The sequence below is a fragment of the Megachile rotundata genome, chromosome 3 (assembly GCF_050947335.1).
Source record: "Megachile rotundata isolate GNS110a chromosome 3, iyMegRotu1, whole genome shotgun sequence".
Classification (NCBI taxonomy): domain Eukaryota; kingdom Metazoa; phylum Arthropoda; class Insecta; order Hymenoptera; family Megachilidae; genus Megachile; species Megachile rotundata.
The window spans coordinates 10716199-10727291 of record NC_134985.1 but is presented as its reverse complement, the minus strand read 5'-3'; the positions used below and the strand labels follow the sequence as shown (position 1 = coordinate 10727291).

The window sequence follows — 11093 nt, the reverse complement described above, 5'->3', positions numbered from 1 at the left end:
TATAATTTTTTTGATCTTTTGTTTTTTTTTCTTCGTTCAATAAAATTTGTAATTGTAAAACAATATATTAATAATAAAAATAAATAAAAGAAGACCAGCATATGTCTTGTTTTATAACCTTTCTTTTATTATAAATATCAGTTATGCCATGATTTCATGGTCTCAAAATACTTGTGATTTAATCAATGTCCATAATAAAAATATAATCGATTGACAATAAGTTGCTTAGAAATAAAAATTTAATATATTTGTATGTTATAATATAATGTATTAATGAAATATAAATTATCAATAATTATTAAATTTATCGTATTATAAATCATGATCAAATTCATTAATCACAACTATACAAATTCTAATTCTATACCTTCCTAGTTGCATTATTGTTTGACATAAAATTTTAAATATATATCTTTCTGTTGTATGTACAACTGAATCATAAATTAATTTTATAATAATAAATAATTACATCCTGTAATCATTAATAATTTTCTTTATACTATACTTTACCAGATTTTTAATGACACAATAAAAATGTATTGTAAAGGAATGAAGAGATGACATGCAATAAAATGCTTAATAATTAAAGCCTATAATCTGGAAATAGGGATATCAAAACGAGTCAGATGATCTTTGTACACGTTCCATATACAAAGAAAATAACAATTTGTTACTTTCATAATAAAAAGGGTTTTCATTAGCATCCAGATCAGGTTTATATTCAGTTGTGTAACTACTTTGGCTAGAACTACACCCGTCATATAACGGCGATCCTTGAGAAAGGTCTGAATAATTTGGCGATGGCATAAAGCCTCTACCACTACAATCTGTATCCATGGTCTCGCTCATACATTCTTGCATGCCTGATAAACTGTTAATGCGAAGATTGTTGATTCTTTTGCTCAATGGCATAAATTCACTAGATTCTTCTTCTGCATCGCGCCCTCGTTTTCTAAACATCACGAAAAAAATATAAATTAGTAGGATAAAATATTTATTCTATAATATTTGTACACATTAAACAGGAATCGAGTTTCTTCACTAATACACTAACAAAAACTAACCTGTTAGATCGAGTCATTCTTGAATTAACCTGACCTTTCAGTTCAGAAGGTTTCAATGAAAATATATCTTTAACCACTGCATATTATAATTTTCTAAATTTGTTTGTTGCTAGAATGATAAATTTCGTGCTTTATCCAATTTATGTATACGTCATACACGTTTGTCAAGAAAACAAAGCTTGATTACACAAATCAGCAGAATGCTTCAATATTCCTGTGGACCGCAGTTCGACTTTCAACAGTCAGAGAGCGTAAGTGACATGTTTTAACTGAATTTTTACACACAAAAATAAACAATGCAATTTTACATTATAACAGTTTATGATTGTTTAAAAAAAAGAAGCTTGACATTAGATTTAATCTATTCGTGGTAAATTATTCCTTTGTTATAATTAAACTGTGTTCTCAAAAACATGGTTCTTTTCAACGTTTAAATTCTTAATTAATCTATGATAACTACTTACTTTATACAATTGTAAGAGAATCTTGGGAATTAATTAATTTAATAAGTTGAAAAAAATATTACGTTACCGTCGTGTTTCCTTGTTTTCTAATTGTATATCAATGCGCGCGTCGAAAATAATAGCACTGGCACTATCTGGTGACAATTAAAGGAACTATCCCGCCCGAAAATGTTTTTTTAAAAATAAGTGATTTTTACGATTTCTTAGACATTTCACAACTTTATTGTATTTTAAGTAATAACAACGTAGTTGTTTAACGTACTAAAATCAATAATTTAAACAATTATATATTATCGCTAAACAACTTATAATATTATACAATTGTAGCGGACTTTAAAAACATTTCAAAATATTCCTCCCAAAATCGAGAATTGCGGAGGAAAGCTTTCATAATATACGAAAAATCCGCATAAAACTGAAAGTATAACAAGAGTCCATTGGATTATGTGTAGAAGTATTTATGAAATTTCTATTAAGCCCACAAATATCTTTATTTTCGTCCTCCTAAGTTTTAGAATCGGGCCTCGCAAATTTTCTCGCCAGCCCTGATTGAATGAATTGTAGTTTATTCGAAAGTCGAATGAACACCGACTGACTGTGAGACTGACAAGTTGCGTATAAAACGATGTTGTGATGTACAAACAAGTTGCGATGTAGAAGAACGGTATATTAATTGTTCGCTTTAATTCTCACATAACGTGTCACGAAAAGATTCAAAATAATTATAAATGGTAGAAAGTTTAAAAATGTATATGAACCTATACAGATGCAATATACTTTAAACTTGATTAACAACGGGGTTAAATTACTTGTCAGATTTTAAGAAATAAACCTTGTATGAATTTTAAAAAGTACAACAATGTCTTTTCTACGTGGTTCGGCAAATTTTGTTTGGTGTACGACCAGTGTTCTTGGTAAAGGTGCAACTGGTGCAGTTTTTCAGGGTGTAAATAAAAACAATGGTGAACCTGTAGCTGTTAAAACATTCAATCAGTTGAGCCATATGCGTCCTCCTGATGTACAAATGCGGGAATTTGAAGTTCTGAAAAAAGTAAATCATGAAAATATTGTTCAATTATTGGCAATTGAAGAAGAGCAAGATGGTCGTGGTATGGTCATTGTTATGGAACTTTGTACTGGGGGTAGTTTGTTCAATATATTAGATGATCCAGAAAACACGTATGGACTAGCTGAAAGTGAATTTTTGTTAGTTTTGGAACATTTGACAGCTGGAATGAAACATTTACGTGATAATAACTTAGTACATAGAGATTTAAAGCCAGGTGAATAATTTTTTTATCGCTGTCAATTGATGTTTCAATGTAAATATATGTTACATTTATATAAATACCACTTTATTATTCTCTTTATAGGTAACATAATGAAATTCATTGCGGATGATGGCAGCACAATTTATAAACTTACTGACTTTGGAGCTGCTAGAGAATTGCAAGAAGATCAACAGTTTGTATCACTTTATGGTACAGAGGAATATTTACATCCCGATATATATGAAAGAGCAGTTTTACGTAAACCAGTTGGAAAAACATTTGGAGCAACTGTGGATTTATGGTCTATAGGTGTAACATTATATCATGTAGCTACAGGAAATTTGCCATTTAGACCATATGGAGGACGTAGAAATAAAGAAACAATGTTTTACATCACTACAAAAAAATCTTCTGGCGTTATATCTGGTATACAAACTTCAGAAAATGGACCAATTGAATGGAGCAGGGAGTTACCACAAAATTGTCAGCTGAGTGTTGGTTTAAAAAAAATTGTTACTCCATTATTGGCTGGCCTATTGGAAGTTGATCCTCAGAAAATATGGAGCTTTGATCGTTTTTTCACTGAAGTTACTGATACTCTATCCAGAAAACGTATACATATATTTAACATACATAAAGGTAGTTTGATAAAAGTTTTTTTGCATCCTGAAGAAAAACTGACAGCACTTCAAGTACATGTACAAGATCAAACTGATATTGCACCACATGCCCAGATACTTCTTTTTGGAGATGTATTTTTAACAAATATCATTGAAGAATCTACACCTGGGAAGGGTTATCCAAATACATGTGAAAAAAAACCATTAATGCTCTTTTCTAAAGAAAATAACAATGTTAATTTACCCATGGACACAGAATTGCCTAAATTTCCGGTATTTGCAAATTTAGTATCTGTAGAAAATGATGCTAGTCAAGCGAAGACTGCTTGTTCAGTTGGTTATGTATGCAAAAGAAGAATTGAAAGACTAGTATTATGTAGTAAATTATCACAGGATGCAATAGAAGCTTTCAGTGGATATGTATTAAAAGAACTCACACGATTATTAGAAAAATGTCAGCGTTCCAAAGAATTTACTAAAGCTATAGAAGATACAGCAATAGTGGTAGAAAGAAGTGAAAACCTTGCTCGACAAATATCTAGGAAACTTGGAGGTCAAAATAGCTTAGAAGTAAAAAATTGGAAAAAAGAATTAGATTTAAAAAGTAAAGAACTTTTAACTGAATTAGCTCCTGCAATAATGCAACTTCATCAAAGGTAATTAATTATTACTATTTTTTTTTTATAATTTTAAATAAATGCATTTTTAAATTCACTTTCATTATTTTAAATATAGATATGTGAAGGAAGGTAGTTTACGAAGTGAATGGGACAATATTATTCGCGGATTATGGTGTCCATGGGTTAATAAAGCAAGTCAAAAGGCAACAACTTTAGTTGACCGTTTGCGAGATGGCTGGCAACATTTATTACGGGACAGAGCTACTCGGAATCTTACGTATAATGATGAACAATTTCATGTCTTAGAACGAATAAAGGTAATTGTACCAAAATTAATATATTACAACGTTATGGTGTAAGAATATATAACGTGATAAAATTTATATCATCCGCTTAATATGTCCTCAGGTTACAGAAACAGGTCAAAGACTCAAGAACCTTCTTGAAACATTTTGTGTACCCTCCATGGTAAGCAGATCTGAATGTGTTGCTGATTGGTATAAAATGGCACAAACAGTCTTCCTACAAACTCAAATTTTAGATAAAGATGTAGATAATTATGAACATATATTGGAAACGTATTCTTATCGTTTGTCTCAAGACAGCAAAGAACGTTATGAAAATTTCTTAGATTTAATAGACAGACTTCCAGGAAAATTAAAAACCGTTGAGAAAACTAATTCACCCGCTCAAGAAAATACAAAGAAATGGAAAAATATGTGTGTTATGCAAGAGCGAATTTCAATGATTCTATATAAAAATGGTTTACTTATAGATGAAATTGATCGTTTATCAGCACTTGATAATGTTGAAAATACAAATGATTCCGAGTACACATCACTTTAACGTTTAATTTATACAGATTTTCTAATTTTCATGGTAGTAAGACTGACAACATGTACAGAGTGGAAAAAAATGATATGTCACATATTCCAGATCTCTGGATCGATCAAGATCTAAAAACAAGTGATTGTAAAATTGACCTTGACTCTCAAGCTACTTTTGTTTATAGATCTATACTGATCCGGAGGTGTAGAATCACGCTCTGCGGTTCACGACATATTATTGTTTTCTATTCTGTACAGAAAATCCAAAAAGTATTGTAGAAATATAAGAAAGAGACAGTGTACTCAAGTACATTCTATTTTATTTGTTATGTTTGAAGAGAATATCATGATTTAATTATGATTTATGTTTTTAAACAAAACACTATTACAGTTTGCCCAATCACAATTTCATCTATGATATTCTCTCTTAGAAGGAAAAAATTTATTTGAATAAGTCGTAAAAGAAGGGTATACAAAAGTTTTTCTTTTGTTCTATAAAAACTGTATCATAAACTTTATTAAGATATTATATATATAACGATATGCCCACGCTATTTTTATGTATTTGTAATGTATGTACAAAGTCAATAAATATTTATTGTAAAATTAAAATGTACAAATGTTTAGTTTATATATTTAACATTTAGCTATATTCATCGAATATAATTATTGAACGTGATTAAAAAATAATTTATTTTACATTACAAACTTTGGTAATAGTTATGTTTATTATATATTTTGTTGTACGCAATAATTTTGCGATATAAATGATAATAAATGCGCAATTTTTTTACGTAAGTACGTTCATACGATAAAAGAATTTAGAACTATATAAAAATGAATTTACCTTCATAAAAATTAATACTTATATTCGTAATAAATTTTTAAATAGAAAAATGTTATTTACATATCCGCATGATTTACATTTTTTTCTATTAAATTTGTTAATCTCTGTTTACGTTTTTGTTCTTTATGTTGTTCTTGAACAGTATGAAAGTGTTTCAACAATTCTGGAAAGTCAAATACGTATTTAAATGATTTCGGACTTGATTCCGTTCCTGGTATTGATTTTGTTGGAGGAATTGCTGCTAAACGTCTTTGTAAAGTAGCATATGCTTCACTTTGAGGAAGAATCATAAGCAAACCATAAAGTGCATATACCAAGGCATCGTTTTTTTCTCTTTCTAAAAGTTGTAATCTCAAATCTAAAATACATAATTTTTATGTAAATATAATTGAGATACAATAATGATTCATTATACTTACATGTAAATATTGGAGACTCAATCAATTGTACAAGTTTATCTATTTCTGTGAGAAATTCTACAGTAACTTCTATGTTTTCGCTATATTTACTTTGAGTTAAGTAGTAATAAAAGTTTAATGCTAAAAAACATTACATTAACTAAAGAAAAGGATACAATGATCTAATAATATTACAGGCATGACCATAATGTTGAGATAAAAAGCATAATGCTACAGTTGCAACAGGATTGTGGCACCATGATACATAGAGACATTTAAATAATTCACAGCTTTCCTGTAACAGTGTATACAGTTAAACCAATAATTAAAACTATTAAAAGTGTACCGAATAAATGACAATACATACCAATGAATCTAGATCTTTAAGTTTATTTCGTAAATCAAATAACTCTGAGCTTGTTAATAATATGACATTTAAAGTTTGAATCATTGTACATGCAAAACTTAAATTCGGTTCATCTAATAATATTTTTGCTAATGTTTTATAAATATCTTCAGCACTTAACAATACGCATAATTCTCGGATAATAAAAGCACCCCTTTCCTCTAACAAATGTCGGTCAGTGGAGAATAACCTTAATAAATTTACAATAAATTTCGTAAAATATTTGTTCTGCATTTCTGCATTTAAATCAGTAGTAGCTGCCTCAGGAGATTTTGAACTAATTATTTCAGCCATTACAACTAATGTTTGTTGCACCACTTCATCAGAATTATCACTTAAGGATTTCATTAAAATTGGAAACAAATTTTCAATGTGATTAAACATTTTATGTGGAATGTTTATAAATAAGTGATGAATCCATTTTAAAACAGCAACTTTTGTTTGTACTGACATATACATTAAATGTTTTGTCAGCACTTCAACAACACTAGACAAGTCTAAACTTTCAGCTAAGGAACAATTTTGACTAGAATCTAGAAAAAGTAAATTTAAATGTATTATTGTTTTTAAAGCCTACAACAATTTTTCTTTAAAGAACTAAAACAAACATAACTACCTTTTTGAGCTTGATCAGTTTCACCAGCATTATTTACAAGTTGTGTGTTTTCCATTGTTACAAGCTTCATTAGGTTCGCATTTACTTGCGTTGCAGTTTCTTTAATAGACTTTCTCGTGTCCCCATCATATGCTAAACAAGGTAATACTGCTATAAGAATACCGGACATATAAGGAAGCATAAGAGGTCCTGATAAATGTACAAATTCTTTAATCCATGTTATTGCTGTTAACTGTAATAACTCATCTGTACTTTGTGCATGTGTAATTAAGATATTTATCATTCCAGGAAAATCTACTCTTCCTGGATTTGCCTTTATACTACGCAAAAATTCACCAAGAACTGTATCTGTAACTTTCTTAATTTCTGGTGTTGGATCTTCTAATATCTTAAATAGACCATCAAGAATCTCAGGCAGAAAAATAATAAAATCCATATTAGGAACAGCATCTAAGACTGATACCCATGCTATCACAAATTGCCTACCAAATGGATTTTTAGTATAAATACGTTCTCGTAGTAATGGCATAAATCCAACTAAATCAAACAGGCCACTCTCTGTTACAATATCCTAAAATTATATTTAAAAGAAACAAATATTTGTAGTTTACATTTTATTCTTACTATACAAATTTGAATTACCTTCATAAGTCTATCCAGCAATTCAGTAGCAATTTTTACATTTTGTTCAGAATCACATGCTAATTTACTAAGTGCTGCAAAAATATCTGTAAACTGCGGTAATACAGCACCTCTTGCTACCTTTACTACATTATACAAACTTTCACAGGCATAATATCTTACACGCAAATCAGAGTCGCAGAAACAAGCTAGGATAGGGTGAATTAAATCTTCTATGTATTGACCAGTATCTTTTCCCAAACCAACTGCTATTGCTGCCAAGCCTATCAAACCACCTTTTCTTGTATGTGGATTTTGTGAAGTAGCAAAATCTTGACCTAGTACTTTTAAAAGTCTTTTGATTTGAACAGTGTTATTATGTGCAGCAAATTCTTTTACCATTCTGAAATAAAGTACAAATAATATAAAATGACAAAACTAGTATTGCAAGTAAATACTACTGTACAAAATATATAACCTTACTTTTCTATCTCCAAAGCAGCTGGCTTTCTTTTTTCATAAAGTTTGTCATTAAGAGAACGTACACAAGCATTACTAAGCGGAGCATAATCTTTTTCAGACATCATTTTTACGTGTCACGTTTTACATTAAAAGAAGGTTCATAAAAAATATTCGAAGATGTGACAGCTGACACTATATTACTTCAAACTCAAATTATCATCAGATATGAATATTTTTCACGCATGCGCATTAAATCTAATAGCATTGTTACTTTGCCAAGTATACCATTGATTATATAATATGTAGTCGGGCTTAGATTGGAAATTGCCAATTATTAAACGTGTGACCAATCCCACAGATAACTCTAGCGAACAACCATTGCATTATCTAACCTAAGAGTGGGAATGCAGCAAGTGTCGGTACCTTTGTACATGTTTATTTTTAAAAGCAAATTGATATATCGTGTATACTAGGTCTGTTTGATTAGGCGCTCCGCGCCTAACCTAACAATGTTGAGCGAGCGAGTACATTTCACACTAAAGCAAAAATAGTCAACCGTGTCATCCGGTTGAATTGGTCGAGTGGTGCAAGAGAAAAGCGTGGACAAAAAAGTTGAAAAGTCAAGTACATAAGCGCGAGCAAATTCAATTTTGCATTAAAGTCTACGAGGATATGGTTTTTCGGTAATTATTCCTCCGCGGCATGCGCGAGCGGTGCATAGGAGGAATATATACGACAATGAGTATGCAAAATCGTTAATTACTCACTTTCTGAGCACAGTTTATGCACTTTTATGATTAAAGAATGGTCAGCAATGCATTATTTACATGGTTCGATCATAAAAGTTCATAAATAATGTTCGGGTAATGAGTAATTAATTATTTTGTGTCAGCATTGCGATACGTACATGAGCCGCCTATGTCAATTCTACTGCACATGCAAAGTGCAATATTTCGGCACTTTGACGACGTAGTATGGTTCCTGAGGCATTTAGAAACAAATTTCTATTAGGGTTTGATGCGTTTTGATGCCTAATAAAGCCAGGAAATCAATTTTTGTCGAATTCGGTCCAAAACGGTACAGGTGGCGCCATCTAGCGGCGATCGGCGGAACTACGAAAAACTAAAATTTCGATTTTCTCGAAAACTAACGAATTTTAAGTACTTCTGAGGGTCAGAAATCAATCTATAACCTCCCTGGAACCTGTATGATGCCACAAGAACTTCCTAAAAGCGCTAGGAAAGAAAATAGAAAAATAGTCCAAAACATGGACTAAAAAATTGGCGTCCATCTAGCGGTGAAAGTTGGAACTACAAAAACATAAAAATGCGATTTTCTCGAAAATTAGCGAACTTTGAGTACTTCCGAGGCTCAGAAAGTGGTATGTGATCGCATTAGAAGCAAAATAATGCAACAAAAGTTTCCTAAAGGCTTTAATAAAGAAAATAAAAAAAATGTCATTTTATGGAGAAAATTTGTGGCGCCATCTAGCGGCGAGACTGCGAACTAAACTGAAAAAACGTATGTCCGAACACGCGTTAAGGGGTCAAATAAAAATTGATTTTCTGGGCTGAATAGACAAAAAAATGAATAACTTATTCAACCAAAATTACTTTAAAAATGTAAAGAGGCATACTACATCGTCAAATTTGCGAAATATTACTTTTTATATTTTTCCTTAACGCGTGTTCGGACATACGATTTTTCAGTTTAGTTCGCAGTCTCGCCGCTAGATGGCGCCACAAATTTTCTCCATAAAATGACATTTTTTTTATTTTCTTTATTAAAGCCTTTAGGAAACTTTTGTTGCATTATTTTGCTTCTAATGCGATCACATACCACTTTCTGAGCCTCGGAAGTACTCAAAGTTCGCTAATTTTCGAGAAAATCGCATTTTTATGTTTTTGTAGTTCCAACTTTCACCGCTAGATGGACGCCAATTTTTTAGTCCATGTTTTGGACTATTTTTCTATTTTCTTTCCTAGCGCTTTTAGGAAGTTCTTGTGGCATCATACAGGTTCCAGGGAGGTTATAGATTGATTTCTGACCCTCAGAAGTACTTAAAATTCGTTAGTTTTCGAGAAAATCGAAATTTTAGTTTTTCGTAGTTCCGCCGATCGCCGCTAGATGGCGCCACCTGTACCGTTTTGGCCCGAATTCGACAAAAATTGATTTTCTGGCTTTATTAGGCATCAAAACGCATCAAACCCTAATAGAAATTTGTTTCTAAATGCCTCAGGAACCATATTACGTCGTCAAAGTGCCGAAATATTCATTTTTTTATTTTCCTTATATGCGTGTTCGGACCCTCACTTTTTAGGATCAGTTTTTTCGGTGATTATTCGTTTGTGGCAAGTCCGATTAAAATTTTTTTTTTTTATATTTATCTGGATGTACATACGCATGTGCATGCAAAATTTGACGAGAATTGGTTGAGTGGTGCTAAAGAAAAACGCGGACAAAGAAGTTGCAAAGTCAAGTATATTCGCTTGCCTTCGGCTCGCTCGCTCGATAAGTTTCAAGAAGTTGATTTTAAGGATTATATTAAAGCGGCCACATTTAACGTTTAAAATAAGGCATTTTTATGTTTCGTCGACGCTTGCAAATTATTCTACGAGCACGATAAAGAATGCAACTTTTTGTTTCGATAGGTTCATGCTTGATTGCTAGATGGCACTATTTTTTAGACAACACGAGCGAAAATATGAACTTTGAAGTACATAATTCTTCCAAATTGCTTTCAACTTTTTAATTAATTACTAATATATGTACATATGTTAAATGTATTTCTATATTTACTTTTTTTATTATCTGTTTGTACAAGGGGTGAAATTAATGTATTTAATAATTTCTCGTATTTATATCTGAAATAACCGC

The 11093-nt window shown here is 31.1% G+C and overlaps 3 protein-coding genes across 4 annotated transcripts; 1 reads left to right on the top strand and 2 right to left on the bottom strand.

Annotated features, from left to right (window-relative positions):
• Positions 1 to 104: 104 nt before the first annotated feature.
• Positions 105 to 1615, bottom strand: LOC100881815 (uncharacterized). Of its 2 annotated transcripts, XM_076529940.1 has the most exons (3): positions 1529 to 1615; positions 1065 to 1173; positions 105 to 952 (listed from the first exon to the last, which is right to left on the bottom strand). In XM_076529940.1, the coding sequence occupies exons 2-3, from the start codon at positions 1079 to 1081 to the stop codon at positions 613 to 615; spliced, it is 357 nt and encodes a 118-aa protein (XP_076386055.1). In that variant the 5' UTR covers positions 1082 to 1173; positions 1529 to 1615; the 3' UTR covers positions 105 to 612. The 2 variants fall into 2 exon arrangements, with proteins under 2 accessions (XP_076386055.1, XP_003702206.1); XM_003702158.3 differs by lacking the exon at positions 1529 to 1615 and having other exon boundaries at positions 1065 to 1481.
• A 422-nt stretch (positions 1616 to 2037) lies between these two features.
• On the top strand, positions 2038 to 6485 carry IKKepsilon (I-kappaB kinase epsilon). Its single transcript, XM_003702157.3, has 4 exons — positions 2038 to 2811; positions 2902 to 4075; positions 4155 to 4356; positions 4448 to 6485. Exons 1-4 carry the CDS (start codon positions 2388 to 2390, stop codon positions 4883 to 4885), a joined length of 2238 nt encoding a protein of 745 aa, XP_003702205.1. The 5' UTR covers positions 2038 to 2387; the 3' UTR covers positions 4886 to 6485.
• On the bottom strand, positions 5533 to 8916 carry LOC100881598 (protein VAC14 homolog). The gene is made up of 7 exons (XM_003702156.3): positions 8238 to 8916; positions 7776 to 8157; positions 7134 to 7704; positions 6479 to 7050; positions 6288 to 6406; positions 6133 to 6212; positions 5533 to 6071 (listed from the first exon to the last, which is right to left on the bottom strand). The coding sequence occupies exons 1-7, from the start codon at positions 8339 to 8341 to the stop codon at positions 5770 to 5772; spliced, it is 2130 nt and encodes a 709-aa protein (XP_003702204.1). The 5' UTR covers positions 8342 to 8916; the 3' UTR covers positions 5533 to 5769.
• Between the last annotated feature and the right edge of the window lie 2177 nt (positions 8917 to 11093).

Bases quoted from the DNA above. Each gene is read 5' to 3' on its own strand.
- IKKepsilon (XM_003702157.3), top strand. From the start codon at position 2,388: ATGTCTTTTCTACGTGGTTCGGCAAATTTTGTTTGGTGTACGACCAGT. The intron at 2,812-2,901 runs GTGAATAATTTT...TTCTCTTTATAG, and splicing joins ACATAGAGATTTAAAGCCAG to GTAACATAATGAAATTCATT. The intron at 4,357-4,447 runs GTAATTGTACCA...ATATGTCCTCAG, and splicing joins ATGTCTTAGAACGAATAAAG to GTTACAGAAACAGGTCAAAG.
- LOC100881598 (XM_003702156.3), bottom strand. From the start codon at position 8,341: ATGATGTCTGAAAAAGATTATGCTCCGCTTAGTAATGCTTGTGTACGT. The intron at 7,051-7,133 runs GTAGTTATGTTT...TACTTTTTCTAG, and splicing joins AACTGATCAAGCTCAAAAAG to ATTCTAGTCAAAATTGTTCC. The intron at 6,072-6,132 runs GTAAGTATAATG...TATGTATTTTAG, and splicing joins TGAGTCTCCAATATTTACAT to ATTTGAGATTACAACTTTTA.